The 18,130-nt window shown below is 32.2% G+C and overlaps 1 protein-coding gene across 1 annotated transcript in view; it reads left to right on the forward strand.

Moving 5' to 3' along the window:
• The window catches only part of LOC143049597 (uncharacterized), a gene marked incomplete at its 5' end in the record, with an annotated part of 84,739 nt that overhangs the window by 64,492 nt on the left and 2,117 nt on the right, over positions 1-18,130 (forward strand). The window contains 8 exons of the mRNA XM_076223197.1: positions 4,669-4,734; positions 5,732-5,805; positions 8,738-8,856; positions 9,924-10,109; positions 10,471-11,667; positions 12,962-14,850; positions 15,423-15,544; positions 16,533-16,647. Coding sequence (XP_076079312.1) covers positions 4,669-4,734; positions 5,732-5,805; positions 8,738-8,856; positions 9,924-10,109; positions 10,471-11,667; positions 12,962-14,850; positions 15,423-15,544; positions 16,533-16,647 — 3,768 coding nt within the window. The remainder of the gene's footprint in view (positions 1-4,668; positions 4,735-5,731; positions 5,806-8,737; positions 8,857-9,923; positions 10,110-10,470; positions 11,668-12,961; positions 14,851-15,422; positions 15,545-16,532; positions 16,648-18,130) is intronic.

An 18,130-nucleotide genomic window follows, 5' to 3' on the forward strand; every position in this document is an offset into this window, starting at 1 on the left:
TTTAACTTGCACAATAAACATACCAGATAACATTGGAAGAATTGTAATTATTGGTTTGTTATTCTAAACTCTGATAGATTTGTTTTAAAACTGGTCCTTATTTTTCTGAGATTAGCTGTGTATAGAATTATCCACTAAATCACTTATCAGAACTCTCACATAAATGGCCTTGTTACAAAAAGTTGTGATAATCTTAAAGGTTTAGGATAACTTCGTTATGAGGTAAATTCCTCCAAACTCCAAGTCAAAAGATTTTTAAATTAGTGTGTTTAGAGATGGACAATGAAGTCTTCATATGGGGACGGAGTCCCCAATAACAGTAGAAAATTCAATAAAAAAAAAATACGGGAAAATTTTCTGAATTTTTCATTGTATACTAATGAACTCAAAATCGTTCAAATTTTTTTTGTCGTGTTTTGAAATCCCGGACCTGCGCAGAAATGTACAATGTACTTCCTTTTTCCGGTCTCGTTTGTATGAAACTTTGAGTAAAATATATATTTATCAGTCTAGTATAAAATAGGAAGGAACGCGCAATACCAATTTCATTTTTAATAATTCCTTGATATGAAAAAACGTTACCTGATGATAGCGTTTCTTTGTTTACATTGCATATGACGTCATAATTTAAATAACGTCACAACTAAATCCCTAACAACAGAACCAAAATCGGAAAGGTTACGGTATTTCCGTTTTTTTTTAAAACAAATATTTAAGTTACAAAAAAATAATTCACACAGACTTCGTCCCCATTTACAGGTAATGCCTACCTCATATTAGTGGCCACTGGACATTAAACAAAAAACAATCAATCAATCAATCATAAAATATAAGACCGGGTTGGTATGTGTGTTATTGTTAAAATTAGACTCATGAAATAGGTTGGGAGTTCATGTGAGTCTCTCGGAACTTTTTCTCCTGGTATATTACAAAATGCTTAAGAAGTAAAAACATTAGTAAATTAATTGTCACCACTTCTATAGGAGTTTTGCCCATACAGGTATTAACCCTACAGAAAAATGTTTCTTTTTAACAAGATAACAATAGCTTGTTATTATTTGACAATAAATTATCTTTAGAAATGTGAAGAATTTTAATAGCTCTTTACTATTGACTTAAAGCATAAAATCTATAAAAATAGCCTCTTATACATACTCAATGTATTGACTTAAAGCATAATTTCTACAATACAGACATTCACAGTTTATTGTTTACACAAATTTATTAAACAAGTTAAAACTTTTAATACTTTTATGTTGTTATTGAATTAAAATATCTGTGGTAAATGATTATATCATTAAATTTACAGCTCTATAAAACCCATATTATAACTCAAAAGGAGGACATTAAAATGTAAAAGGCATTTTCTTCAATAGTAATGGGAGGACTTTAATTGCAGGGTTTTAGTAGTTCAAAGTAACAATCAAAGGCAAACTCAGTGAAACTGCAGAAAACATACTTCCATATCCTGCTAAATTGTTCTATTGTTCTGCATATGAGCCTGTGATGTTTCCCACTGGACGTTAAGTAAACAACAGTAAATCTACTATAGAATTGTTTAGTACCACCACAAATCCAAGGGGAAGGCTCAGTATTGCAACATAACAAATTAAGAGATCTTCTTACTGTACATTTATATATGCTTGAGTATGTCAAGCTGTGAATCTATAATACTAAAATTACGAGGTCCAATTTGTCAGCCGTCATCACGTAAAAACAATGAATCAAAGAATTCAACTTTATATATAACTAATATAGTACAATGGTGTTGATTAAAAATTACACCACTCTAGGCCCATTTGTTTTGTAAATTATTAATATTACCAATAATTGATAGGTTCCAGGTCGACGGGTTCAAACAGAAAGATTTTGAAAGCAGAGAAAACTGTGCACCTTATACATGTTATAATCGGCATGACTTTATCAGATGACAATACCAATACTGAAATAAGGCATACGCATAGTTATATATCAGTCACGGACCCGCGATATCACGGGTGTGTTCTAGTTGTCTTTTAAAAAGAAGGAACTCACAACGATTTAAATTCTTAATTACAATTGATGGTATGCATATTGTCTGCAATACTAAAACTTCCTATACCTTTGGCCTTAATAACGGTAATATTGTCTTGAAAAATATTTCAAATCTTTTAAAACTGTGCACTAATTGGATTACAACCGTTTTATTCTGATATGGCACTGTTCCAATTTACTACACCCAGACAAGATTAACTAATAATTCTTTTGTTTGAGAATTAAACTTGTGTATTCTTTAGGATTTGTATTGTACACTGTAGCAGATTTATCATTATCTTTGGCTCAGACATTTTTAACCTCTTTGACAAGAAAATCTTGAAATTTAAAGAATTTCGAAAAATTGAGTTTATTATTAAAGGTTGTTTACTCAGGTATAAATCTTATATTTGAATTAAGAAATAATTTTCAACTTAATGTTATGTCCTGTTTTCAAGGTTTAATTAACTATGGAATGCAATATTTACCATGAAATAGACACGCAATAGTAATCATTAATCATGCACACATTTAGACTTCAGTTTTGTTAGCTCTTTCTTTTACATTGTGTTTTGGTTATAAAACATTTTAAAATGGATAAAACTGGAATTATATTAACTGGTTATTATTATTTATGGAATTGTTGTTAGATGTGTTACCATCCGAGTTTTTAAAGGAATCTTCTGTTTTGGGTAAGGATTTAAATGAATGTCTGACTGGACTGGTATTAACTAGGTCAATGAGGATATTTTGTCCTAATACTGGAGATTAAAATGTAAAATTCAATTGTTAAATATCTTTGAAAAGAGACACTCATATGAAGATGAAGAGATATAAACTATACCCTTCAAGCTAATATTTCACTTTACTTTACAAATATAGTAAAACTGACATTATAACTAAGAATGAACTGGTCATACATGCTTAGGCCAAACATTTCACCTGTAAAAGTACTTCCTAACTGTTGCGTCAGTTGGTTGTAAGCGTGTCAGTGTAGTAATTTGAACTATTTTTAATTCAAATTCAATACATCTGATATTGTTATCTTAAATTTTAAAGTATAAAGCACCAAGATTAAATATAATGTATAGAACTGCAGGTCTTTGTTTAAGTTTTATTTACCTTTAGTAAAAGGGAGAATTTCTATGGACTTCCTGTCAAGCTAGGCGATATAAATCATTTTATCACCAAGAATGAAACAAGTTTTCCGCTTTTTTGTTGGAAGTTGTTAAGTACAGGGATTGAGATCTCTTCAGGTGTAAATTTTACAATATTTTTGTTGTTGAGTAATAAAATTAAAATTTGTACCTAAAAATAAAACCATTGAATTGTAAAAGGGGGCCCCCTGTATTGTGATTCATTGATGTTATATAATTTGTCACGGAGAAGAAACATCATCATAAAACATTAACTTTCTTGTTTACATTGATTCTTTAACATATTACTAAGGTAACTTATCATTTATATCATTGAAATTTTATTGAAATCTTATAAATTTAAATTGTGTATTGAATTACTGCAATTTCATTTTTATTACACCATGCGTTCATACAGAAAAATATATTCTTTATTTGGAGCTGAGACCAAGCACATGTAATAAATGCTAACTGCTCATTCAATATTTAAATGAAAATTATCTGCAATTATTTGCTTGGTTTTCAAAACCTTATAATCTTTTTCAGCATTTATGATATCATAATTTTTGTTTGGATCATTTGAAATATGTATGATCAACATGTTGCTTTGTCTCAGGTCCATCAAGCTTTGCCATTATTGTTTACCGGGTAGTCTTTTGGGAATCGCCTTACAAATGAAAGTTTAAATATTGTTATTTGATATACATGTATATATAGAATTGATTATTGTAAAATCTATAACTGTCTAGAATGCAGTTGACTTAATTAGTGTAACAGAACCTAGCAAGGTGGGTATATTTATACAAGTTGATTATTATCAGTGAAAAAAGGGGGGATGTGAAGAATTGATGATAATTGAATGGGATATGTGATATTTTGATCAGAGGGGTGGAGTAAAGACAATAAGCATGATAAGTTAGACTGAAATGTGATATTTAACTTCTAAGAGCTGAATTAACATTTGGTTAAAATGCAATTAGCCACTGGAAGTTTTTAGTTCACTTTAATGGTAAGATATAAAACACTAGCTGCTGAATCCTATGTATTATATGATTGTCCATGTACTATTTATTTATTTATTATGTACAATGCATGCACAAAATATACTGTATGAAAACAATGATTGAGAATTACTGAGAAACAATATCAAAAACAAATGAAAACAGTGTCAGACTACTTGATGCAAAAATGGTGAATACTAATATACATAAATTTGAGAGATGTGCTATGATTGCCATTGAGACAACTATCCATCAAGACAAAAACACAAAGATATGAACTCTTGTTATAGAGATATCATGTCCTGTTGAATATTGGAGACATCACATACAAGTTTAAGCATGTGTGATGTCTACCTTAGGATAATTTTTAATTTATTAGGCAAAGAAGCAGCCTTTTTACAAGTGTCCTGTAAACCTAACGTTAGTTTATTAACTAGTTCTTTAGGGTAGAAATGGCTTTTGAACATGTCAGGTGTTGTGGAGACATAATTAATAAATATACTTATTTTGATTTACAGGGAGATAACCAGAAAGAAAGAGGAATTTACATTAAATCTGTGGTGACTGGTGGTGGAGCTGATATTGTAAGTACATATAAGAAAGTCAGTTTTGGTCAACCATGCAATTAAAGACGACATACATGTGAGGAGGTGAAATAAAAAAAAATATGGGATAAAGATTAATTCAGATGTGTGGAAAAACTATCACTGTAATTATAAATGTGGGATACAGGAATAAGTGTTTTCATAAAAAAATGTAATTCATCGCAGTACCACAAAATATAATCTCAGTGGATAACATTATACTGCCACATATGAATGGTATGGTGTTTCTCTAAGCCACTAAATAGCCAGACATTTGTTTGAAACAGGATAATTTATAATATGGAAATGTTGTATGATGGCTAATGAGAAATCTGTCCAAATGATGTGATGTAAGCAATTGTAGGCCACTTTACAGCCTTCAACAATGAGAAAAACCCATACTGTATAGTCCCTTTTAAAGACCCTTAAAACGCTAACAGCCTTACAGCAACTTAGAAGTGACAACCAACTAATCAAAGTCTCCTCACTTGTGACAGGCACATAGAATGTGGCTGTGTTAAACATGTTTCTTAACATTCAATTTCTTTACCTGAGACAGTGGCCCAGCATTGTAACTTAGGAACAAAATGTAAATTTTAGTTACATATGGCTTGACCAATCGGTTTCTCATGAAGCACAAAAAACACCTATCATACAGTCACAAATAACTGATTTGTTGCAGTTACTGAAAGCTAGTTCAAAGCCAATTACATATGATAAAGAAATCATGTTATCTTAAACTTGATCAAGATAATTAGACCCTAGTTCATTCAAAAACTACTACCGGTAAACATTTGGAGTTTTGACTGGAGATTGGCAAGTTGAAGACAGCAATCTTTCCAAACTTGCAAAGTTATTTAATACTGATCTGGAAATTTTACTGCAAACAAGAGCTTACATACAAAATGTGATGACCCTTTTTTCTGACCAGAGCTAACTAACAATATTTGATGACCATTATTTCTGACTAGACCTAACACACACTATTTAATTACAGGATGGACGTTTACAGTCCGGTGACCAGTTACTAGAGGTTGATGGGAAGAGTTTGGTTGGATTAACACAAGAAAGGTATAGTACAATAAAAATCATACAGCTTTTACATTAATGCTAGCAAGACAAATCTTTGTTTGGCTTGCTTGCTTTGTTTGTATCAATGTTTGCTCAAGCATTGCAATTAAGATAGGCGGGGCTTCAGCTTGTATACATCATACTTAGATTTTATTGGACGTTATGTCTGAGGTTAAGGACACTTAATTTTAAAACATCACATGACAAATATTCTCACATGTTTCCTCACCTGTAAAAATACAATAATTTGTCAATGAAAGAAAAATATAAACTTTTTTCTTGTATGAGGCTGAGAAACTGGCCTTCAAATTAATTGACCTAATATTGTTTTCATAACATATCAATCTATTAGTTCAGCCAGTTATTTATATGTCTGTTCTTCGATTATGTAACTTAAGAAAATATTCCAAAAAATGGGAAAATCGAGTGCACCTTTTTTTATGTTAGGGTGTGTTTGAGATGAATATTTTGTATTGAAAATGTACAAAACAAGAGTATTTGATACATCATCTCGCCTCAGACTATATCATTTTATTTTGCAAAGCTACAGGTTGACTTTATAACATAAAAAAATCACAGTACTAAAAGATGAAATATAGGGGTAAAGTGAAATACCTATCCAATGGATCACAAAATCCATGTGTGTTAGAATAGCTATTTTACTAAAAGTGCTTGACAACAGTCTTTAAGTTGGATCTTTGAAAAAAAATTGTCTTCCGTTTTTACGATTGCGAAAATGAACTGGCGTAATAGGAAGATAATTTTGACGAAGTAGAATCCTGTCTGTATTGTATATTTACAGGTAAGGAAACATGTGAGAATATGTGTCATGTGATGTTTTAAAATTTAGTGTCCTTAACCTCCAACATAACGTCCAATAAAATTTAAGTATGATGTATACAAGCTGAAGCCTTGCCTATCTTAATTACCATGCTTGAGCAAACACTGATACAAACAAAGCAAGCAAGCCAAACAAAGATTTGTCTTGCTAGCATTAATGTAAAAGCTGTAAATCATATGTATCTTTGTTTATTTGTTCTTCTTCAAACGCAAAGTTTGTTTTTTAAAACCGTTGGATGAACTAGTTAGATCTGTATTATACTTGATGTAAATGAATAACTAATTACTTCTATCAAATAAGCTACCACTGATCTATAAAAGGACATCAAAGCCTAGATATATAGGGAGAAATGCCATGATTTTGGCTATACATTAATGAAGTAACCATGACCCCCTTGGTAGGCATTTTCTTTTAAAACTAAATTTCTAATTCATCCCTTCAAGACCATATTTCTCAATGGCAAACACATCTCCTTGCTGATCTACATTCCTAGTCGACCCCACAGTTTACATATTGTTAGGTAATGATTATCAGGTTGTCTGCATGTTGATATCGTAAAATATCAGCTGCTCGTCACAATGTAAAGTTTTTTGTCAAGTGAGCCCAATATCATTATACAGATAACCTTATAAATGATTCATCAGGCTGTATTTTCGTCTTTTGGAAGTGTTTTTCTTTGTTTGAAGATGATTTGATAAGTTCGGGTCAAACTTATCAACACCGGTTCAAACATTGTGACGTCGCTGATATGTCCAAGTCAAAGTTATAAAGGCCGGGTCAACATATTTGACATCACAAAGCCCTGATATGCAATTTTATTATATACTTAGTATTAAATACAGATAAATTGTATGTAATACAATCATTGGCAAGCGTGCTGTATCAGCCACCCGTGATGATATCGATTATCAGCACGGTTGCAAAAGCTTTATCACACCTTTAATCTATATGACGTCACGTCATCGATTGCAGTCACTGTTGCAAAGGCTCTATGAAACCCCTTATCTGTTTGAAGTCATGTCAAACCTATAGTCTGTATGACGTCATTTCAAACCTCCTTATCTGTATGACATCATGTCACATAAAAAAATCTACATGAAGTTTATGTATATAATAAAGTGTATATGATATGGCTTTTTCAATATCACACACTGTATCAACCCGCAACCAATATAATTCCTTGAGCAGAGCTCTTGGGATTATATTGGTGTCTCGGGTTGATATGGATGTGATATTGAAAAAGCCATATGATATTCTCTATTTATTAAGAGCTGAGCGGTGGGACTACCAATAACATGTATTAGCTTGACATATTATTACTGTTATTACTGTACACAAGGAAGCCAAAAGTCAATTGATTGAAAAAACTAATTTTTAAACAAGCTGGATATACATAATATACCAATCTTGTGACACAGAATTTACATTGCACTGGGCACTGGGATATTACAAATTTAAGGAGATGTGGTATGATTGCCAATGAGAGAAATTTTAAACAAAGATAAAAGGTTTACATGACTGTGAAAACAGATACTGGATAGTAAGCTATAAAGACCTTGGAGAAAAAGACTGAATCAATTTAAAGAGAAAGATTAACACAGTTAAAAACATTAGAGGAAGCAAATGCGCAAATGACAACAGGCTTTTGGCTTGGAACAGTACTATAGAATATCACGTCAAAGAACGAAAGTTGGCCCACAGTTCTTCATATACTGATATAGAAAACATGTATTTGTATTCTAACAGTCAAATTCAGTTCAAAATAAACAATTTTGTGCTATACATTTTAAATCAAAATTACAGATAAAACAGTCACCTGTACAAGTAAAACAATAACTAAAGTATTAAACATACTAAATAAATACATTTAAAAATATCATGCAGGCTGACATTGGCTCATTTACTGTGAAGAAGATTTGCTAGTATGGTTTCATGTAGTGTAGAAAATCGTGCTTGGCTTCAACCATTCTTGAACTTTATCTTTGGTTTCATTATTTTTCCTTGAACAGAATCACTACATACATTTGAAAAAGGTTCATTTAGTAGAAATAATAAAAAGTATTTTAATATATTTGTTATTACAAATTACAGAGCAGCAGAATTAATGACTCATACTGGGCAGACAGTCAAACTGAAGGTGGCTAAACAAGGAGCATTCTATCATGGACTAGCCACACAATTAAGTCAACCATCACCTGTGATGCAGCGAGGTAAGTTATAAAACTGTCTTTCAGTGTCTATGATATAGGCTGATGTTTTAAAAAAAAGACTTACGTTTTATGATCACAGAGAATTATACTTGACAGATACCTATAATTCTAGTTATGTTACATGTAAAAAAATTGGAAAGCATGTTGTAGTTATTGTGTCAGTCCTTAAATTCTACCATCCATCTATGTGTCAATAACTGTTTTCTGGATGGTAACTTGAGTATCCCTTGCTTGATAGGAATGGAATATAATCAGATAGTCTAACAAAGTGAAATCGTTTGATTTTCAAAGTTAAAGGTCACTCTCTAAAAAATGGAAATGTGTTGGGGTAGAATCATTGTAATCTGAACACTATCTCCCTTTTTGCCTTTTTAAATTATCTTTTAGTAATCTAGACAATATGTCATAAAAATTAAACGCACAGGTAAAAACTTTCAAAATTAGTTGAAAAAGGTGTCAGGGGGACACAAAGCACAAAAAAAAACTTATGAATGACTCAAAACACAATACTGGTTGAAGTGTACACGAAGCTACTTTTACAAATCTTATTGCACATACTAAAATATCAATCTGTACATATCCAATGAATTTAGTGTAAAGAAGTCATAAACAGTTTAGAAAAACATGACCCTGTGCAATTCCAAAATAGGAGGATTGACATTGAAGATGTAGAACCTTAAGTGTTCATAACTTTATAGGAATACATATTTAGTTGTTTTGATTTATTAATTACAAAATCAAATTCAAAGAGTATAAACCAGCTAGATATTGCAGTAATACTGTCAATTCAGATATTATTGTGTGCATTTACTATTGTGGTTTTAGTAAATCTAGACTAAATTGCAATTTTTATTTTGCAATATTGAGTATAATCCTGTATCATTCATATAAAAAAAAAAATAAAGTGCGTGTTTAAATTATTGCAATTTTAACCCATTCACAATTTTCACAATAATAAAAAAAAAACTTCTGATTGACAGTAGTTTCTTTGGGGGAACTGTTTATGATTTGAATTATTTTATACAATAATATAGATTACAAACTAAACTATATAAATGTAATTTCAGCAGCAACAAAGAAACCATCTTCCCCTCAGGCTATCAAGCATCGTCCAGCTGATGAAGGACCTCCTCCCTATACACAGGACGGATTGGACAGACGTCATATGCCACCTGGTGGACATAGAGAACAGCCACCTTTCGACAAACGTCTTCAGAATGCTGCACATAGCAGATCATCGCCAGCATTGAACAGTAGGTTTTTCTTCTGAAGCCTAAAGCTGTGTTTGTAATTAATAGTGGGTACAATAGATGGGAAGGGGGGACAATGGCAAAGCTTGGCCCAAGAGAATAAATCTGTTAATTCTAAAAATGTTTAACTTCTTAAAACAAACCAATATCATTAAAATATGGATCATTTGGAAAGTCAGATATTAAGACAAAAACGATAATAGTTGTATAGCTTATCAAAAAGTTTGAATCAAAAGTTCAAAAATAGAACACACTCACCAGAAGTTAAACATTCTAAAGTTGACAGAATTAGTTTCTTCAGTGAATTGACATTTTTTGTTATAAGATAAATATTATGTCTAATGGCAGAAGTTGATTTTATTAGAATACCGCCATGGTGTGACTCACAAGGACATGGAATCAATCTATGGAAGGGGCCAGGGGCTATGGAGGATTGTTTTAGAAGCTGAACTCCAAGATTTAAAATCTAGGTCTCCTAATGCTAGACAAAGAGACCTTAAAGAACGAAGACAGCGTAGTAAAAGTATCACATCTGTTGAAGAGGCCAGAAAAAATTTCCATTATGACAATAGAAAGGCTTCAAATAATGGCTTAAATGAAAACATTCATGACGAAATCCGTAGAAAAGCTAAATCTTTGATAAAAAGAGACGATGTTGATTTACGTCTTATACAAAAGGAGGTTCAAAATCTAAAAAATCCTGTTAATAATAATTTAATTAGAAAACACAAACGTAGTCAATCCTTCCGTGAATTATCAAGTTCTAAACGTGAACACAATTTACCCAACGATGATTCTCGATTCAATCAAAATTATGATCCTAATTATATGAAAAATTTATTCATTACAAGCCGAGTGAAGAATGTGAACCACAATCCCCAATACAGATCTGATATAAGACATGTTGTCAACCAGCAGGTGGAACACATTCAGGATAGGTCAAAGCAAAGTAACGGCCATTCAGGATACGAGACCACGCAGGATAGGTCATATCAGGATAGGTCAAAGCAAAGTAACGGCCATTCAGGATACGAGACCACACAGGATAGGTCAAAGCAAAGTAACGGCCATTCAGGATACGAGACCACGCGGGATAGGTCAAAGCAGAGTAACGGCCATTCAGGATACGATACCACACAGGATAGGTTGAGGCAAAGTAACGGCCAGTCAGGATATGATACATTAGATTCTACACTGTCTTCTTACCAATCGTTTAAAGACAAATGTTTCCGAACAAATATTGTCAGTAATTCCGATAGTGGATTCAGCGAGCCATCTGTCTCATCCCTTAGTCAGCACACTAGTCAGAGAAGTCTGACCAAACCTGTGTCCTCGCATGGACGACGCCATGTACAAAAACCAGACTATAGAAGAACAAAGTCATTAACTTCATTAGAAAGCTCCCATAATTCCATGTTTGGATTTATGAATAGTACAATGGCGGAGGAGGACAGAATGTCGAACAGCAGTTCAAATAATTCTGAATTTGTGTATAATGTAAAACAGAACGTGATTACTCGAAATCCTAGGAGTAAATGTATAACTAAAAGTACAAGAATTTGTAAGTTTGGGTGCTAGGTGATGCTAGTGTTTAATTTCTAGGCAGGCTGTGACATAAACATCTTCCTAACATTAATTTTTCACATATAGAAACATTTATGTATGATATGAGCTGCAGCAGTAATAAATCAACCTTAATCAAATGAATATGCATACATCTGTCATCTTATATGTGGGTTGAAAAAATCCATGTTAAAAAAATATAAAGTTTGTAACTGTTTTCAAATGAGTTAATATAAGACCCCACACAACATACCAGAATTTATCTATTATTTCACGTTTGAATGTTTGAAAATCCATTACAGATGTACATGTGCATTTACATAAGGTAGTTTTCTATCCGATGCAGCTTATATTATATGTCTTTAAAGTGTTAATTATTCTCTAAAGCAATCAACTTTTACAAGCAAGTGGAATACGTTTCTTTTTTAAGTAGAAAAATAATCCAAAAATTTCAACTTTAAATCTTTTCTTATATTAATACATCAGCAAGAATTAATTGAAAAAAAGGGGTTATTTAAAGTGAAAAAAGTATACATGGAAAAAAGTTTAGTTTACAATTTACAAAATGATTTCTGATCGTAATCAAGTTGAATAATACAATCGTTGAAAAACTTGATTACACAATAATTTTAAAATCTTAATGGTAATTTAATGGATCCAAAGATTTCTTATACTACATAAATAACAATTATGGGATAATAGTATTGTATTTGAAGGTATGCAATACAAACAGCGTTACATAAGAAATATTAGTAAATAGTGTTCAGCCAACCAGTAGGTCTAAAGGATCATTTTATAGAAATATGATCATGTTCAATTACAATTCTCTAAGTTAAGGTGGTACCCAACACTTTAGCTAAAATTAATTTGGGTCGGTTAATTTTCTTAAAATTTTGACAAAGTATTTACTTTGACCCTTTTACAAAAATATAAAAATTTCAAAAAATTTGAACCAACCATTTTATCAGAAAAATTACACTGGTTATATAGCAGTTTGACAAACACTTATTTTGATCATTGAGAAGCTTAATATTCCCTTAACAACACAATGTAATTGAAACGTTTAGCTGATTTTACAGAGTTATCTCCCTGTAGTGTTAGGTACCACCTTAAGAATAGAAAACCAGCAAGCCTTTTGTCTATTAGAAGATCACACACTGCTAGTGTATTAAAAAAATAATTATTATGTAAATAAAATATAAACTTTGGTATGCAAGATATTAGTAGTTTAATGTGTTGAGAAAGAAGACCATGTTTACCTTTTATTTATTTCTTATATTAACTTATTTCAGATGACGTTGGTCCAGGTCCAGGTCCAGAGAGAAGAGGTCCACCCACTTCAATGCCTCCATCACAACCAGATAGATTCCAGCAAAGAGTTCCACGAGAAATAGACCCCAAGTCAAAGTCCATGGCAAACCTTCATATGGAGCAGCCCTATGATCCCAGAGACCCACATCAAATGATGAGGCCTGCTGCCTCTGTTGGAGCCCTTCAAAATGCTGGTCAACCGATCAATGATTATTACAACCAAGGTGACCGTAGGAATGACCCTAGAGGACATGATTATGAAAATCACCAAAACTTAGATGCTAGACTACAGAAAGGTCCAATAGACCCAACTAGGAATGAAAGAAACTTTCCTCAAAATACAATAGAAAGACAACCTCCATCGTCACGAACTTCTAATTCAAGTTACAGAGATGAACGGCCGCAATCTGCATACTTTGGACAACAACCTGAACGCCATGATTCTCGAACAGACAGACCTCATTCTATGGAGATCAATGCTAACAAGGTCCATGAGTGGCAGCAAAAATATGGCATGGACCCAGGACAAAACTCTCCGCATAATCAAAGTTTCGAACATCGAGATCCTAATTATATGAACACTCGTCCACCTACTGCACAACTGGCTGGATATGTAAACCAAGGTGACATTCCTAAATTAAATGCAAACAATGAGTCATATCAGCCAAACTTTTATGAAAATACTGTTCCACGACAAAACGATAATTCTCCAGCATTCCATCAGCTACAGGGACCTGGTAGTCAGTTTGATAAGTCAAAGTCACTCCCTAATGTAAACAAACCTCATGTGGCACCAAAACCTATGCCACAAAAAATGCCACAAGTTGACATTCCAAAAGTAGAAGTTGATAATCGTCAAAGTCAACCTCACTTCTTTGATCCAAGACTACAGGCTACTGATCAAAGATCACCACGTACCTCACAGCCTAATTTCAGTCCAAGTATGACAGGACTTCCTACAAGCTATGCAGAAGCCCATTCACCAATGAGTCGACCTATCAAGAAGATTTCTCCTGGTAGAGAAATGTATAATACACACAGAAGTCCAGAACTTCCTCCGCCTCCTCAAGATATACCGCCCGAATTACCACCTCCTCCTGCAATGGATGACTTGTCAGAGGAGTTGCCTCCCTTACCGCCACCACCTGCACAGGAATACCCTGGTCATGGTGATCCACAGTATATCAACCAGGGAGATGCTCGTGTTAACTTGAATGGGCCTCAACCATATCATCATCCTTCATTTAACCCTCATCAACCAACACATATGTTTCAGCCGCCCGGTCGACAAGATAATCCTCAGAGAAATGTGGGCATCACGCAGCCACAACGTCAGCAACCAACAAAAGGCCTGGTCTCACAACAACCACAGAGATTTCAAACAAACCATGATTATCAAAATATTACATACGACAATAAAAATCAAAATCGTTCATTTGACTCACCACATCAGCAATCACCTAATCATGTTGGGTATGAACAGTATGACCACAGAGCACAAACTTTACCAGGAAATATGGGTAGTCTACAACAGAACATGATACAACAAAACCAAATGTTAATTCAACAGGGTAAAGTTCGTATAGTTCAAGAAATGCAAGATAGGACTAAAGACGGAAAAGTTGGTCCTAGCTCTCCATGGGATAGAGAAGAACAGGAAAAACAAGAAAAAATAAAGGAAGAAGAAGTCATTAGATCTAGGAATGAGGAAATAGCATTCTTAGAAGCAAAGTCATACCTTTCACCACAAGAACAGGATAGACTGCGGAAGTTAAGATTTGAACAGGAATTTCAGCGACGAGTTGAAGAGGTAGCTAGTCGAGAAGATGATGATGATGACTCGGATACAGAAATGACAAGAACTTCTCATGTAAATATTTAATATGTATTAATAGTTTTCATGTATATTTACTCATTTACTATCAGTTTTATAGTTGGATGAAATCAATATTTCTGAAACATTATTCAGCTCATTAATGCTGATAATTTATTGAAACATTTTTGTTGACGTAACAAAAGTAGTCTACAGTATGAAGGAATACAGGAAAATAATGTAATCATTGTTTCAGAATGGATTTTGGAGGCAAAATATAAGAAAATTATAAGACGCAACACAAGGTATAATCAAAACCAATTATATATTGTCCTACTTTTATTGGTGTTGCATTTAGATTTAAAAGGGACATTTACAAGACACTCATATGGTGGCTTATTTTCAATGTCATTTTTACTATTGAATGAGAATTGGCAATAATCCTAATTTATTTTAAAAATATGATGCTTGATCACCCAAATAATGTCTTTTATAAAAAAAATCACAATAAATTTTTATTATTGTAGATTGGTAGCAGATTTTTTTTGGTTCATGTAGATGAAAATTAGAATTTCTCTTTTTCTATGATTAATACTTTTTATGATTATTTTTACTTTTTAAAATTTCAGGGTCGTGAGTTTTTAATAACATCCATAAGAGATGATATTCATAAAGCTCAGAAACGAATGAAAGATTTAGAAACTAGACACCATTTTGAGGAATATGAGAAAGAAAAGGATAGAATGCAAAGGTTAGCATTTATTGTAAACTTCATTGAATAGGTGATTCCTTTTTCAAGTAAAAATGGCACATTTGATTTTTATTATGTCCTATAAAAAAAAGCCATAGTTTGAAAAAAAGAAAATTTTCTTAGTTGGAAGGAAATTTAGAAGGATAGATTTTTTGGCTAATCGTAGATATCTTTTATACTGCAAACACAAATATTGTCATCGCATTTTTCTTAGAGGTAATTTTTTTTGAAAAACAAAGTTTAAATTTATGTGTTTCATGTGGTTTTGTGGTATTGATCAAGGGGTTAATGTGCAAGAGTTATGATATTGAATACAGGATGATTAATCGTCACTGCTATATCTATGGTCTAAGTACAAACATTACTGTTAGTGGCGACATTCATCATTGGGAAACATTTAACAACATTAAACCACAATAAACAAATTAAAACAGATGGTGATTAATTATAGGCTTTTAACAAAACTGCAGTTAGACATTAGTCAAAATTATGTAATGTCTAAACATAGCATTATTAAATATAACTCCCAAGATTGTTTACAATATGATGGAACTCATAGACAACAAAAAGCCTTGTAGAACAAGAGTTTACAAAAAGTAATTACCTGGTGAATTTCATTTAACAAATGATAAAAATAGTTTAATAGTTAAGAAAGTCTTGGAGATTTTTACAGAGCTTGTATACATGGTATATTGTAAATTCTGAAATTATTGTGTGCATTTATTTTTGTGATTTGTCATTTAAGATTTTAAATGTTTGATATTGAGATAAATCCGGTGTAATTTATAATACAAAATTTCAAAATGCAAGTTTAAATTATTGCAATTATATTAAACTCTCTCACATTGTTAGCAATAATTATAAAACATCACAATAATTTCTGAATTTACAGAAGATATGAGGGTTAAACAAATGTATGTATTAAAAATATGGATTGAATTTGAAATGCTTATCTTCATTTATCTATAAACCAACCTTCACTTTACAGACTTGAAAGAAAATTAGAAATATTTGAAAGGGAGAGACAAGAAAGACAGGAGAGACTTCAGAAACAACAAGAGCGAAAACAGAGAGAACATGATGAATATTTACGGAAGCAGAAGGTTTGTACTCAAAAACAAATTATAAATTATTTAATTTGACAGAATAAAAAAAGGTGTAAAATTTCAGTAGTTTTTAAAAAAGGTTTGCCAGTTGAATAAATTTCTGCAGAAACTCTGATCCGGGTAGAAATACATTTTATGTAAATTTAATCTAGTTTACTGCTGCCAAGTAAACATCTGGTAAACATCTACATCAATACAGAAGTAATGTATCTTCTCAGCATTTTACTGCTATAATAAAGAATAAACCACAATGTCAATTAACTGATGATCCACACTTCAAACTAAGCACTATCAGTCCGATCTGTTATGTACAAAGTACTTTCAGTTCACAGTACCTTTATCAAAAGTATGCAGTAATTGTTTTCCTGACTGTAACTATTTTGAAGGGGGATAGGAACTTTATCCGGACTGCGGAATTGGGTGTTTTTCAGCTCGAGATTTCAGATTTGACCCTTTCGGGATTCGAGAATTCTTTTTTCGAATTTCGGGATGTCAGGATTTTAATTTATTTAAATTCAGAACCTCAGGATTTAGGGATCAGGACCCCTCCTACCCCCTCTATTCTGGATTCCCTTTAGTTAGAAGATAAAATAAATCAGAATGAAAAAAAAGTTAATGATTTAATTTTTTTGGAAGCCTTGTTTTTACCCCAAAAAACTGCCTCGATATAAAGACCATACTAGAATATTTTGCATTTAGGGAAGAAAATTTACAGCACATATATGTAATATTTGTGACTTATTATGTTTTTACAGAAAGAGCAGGTAGATAATTTAGTGAGTAGTATTGATAAATGCACTTGTGTGGAAACTTCTCAATTATAATGGTCAATAGTGCTGGGATGGTCAACATGCGTTGTCTCTCCTTAGGTTTATCCATCAACATATCTAGGGCTTTACTTTTACTAATTGACATTTGTATTTTAATTTACTGTAAAGAAAGGAAAACATATACAAGAAGATATATATTCAATTATAAATACATTATTATTCGTGATACTGTGGATTCACTATTATTTGTTGGATACCAATTTTCATGGGTACAGGTGAACCGCGAATTTAAATGTTCAACAAATATAAATTTCTTTAAAATTGTATACAGACTTTGGCATAACCAGGACATCACATATCCACGAAAATGTAAGGTTTCCCCAATCCACGAAAATTTGTACTCATGAAAATGGATGAAATCACAGTAATAACACTACTAACATAATGCTAAGATAAGGAGGGTCAACTCTTGATATAAGCAGATGATCAGCTTGTAAACCCATATATAGTTTGTCACACCAGATTTTCTAGGTACAGGGCTTTTTTTTTTTTTATAAATTCACTCACTTCCACAATTGTGAAGCATTGACCTTGTTTCAATATTTATACAGCTGAAGTATTAGTATTAATTGTGGAAAATACATTAAATGATTACACATGTTTGCCAAAATAACAAATGGACTTTGAATGTGACATGATCTGAACTATTA

The sequence above is a fragment of the Mytilus galloprovincialis genome, chromosome 10, assembly GCF_965363235.1.
Source record: "Mytilus galloprovincialis chromosome 10, xbMytGall1.hap1.1, whole genome shotgun sequence".
Classification (NCBI taxonomy): Eukaryota; Metazoa; Mollusca; class Bivalvia; order Mytilida; family Mytilidae; genus Mytilus; species Mytilus galloprovincialis.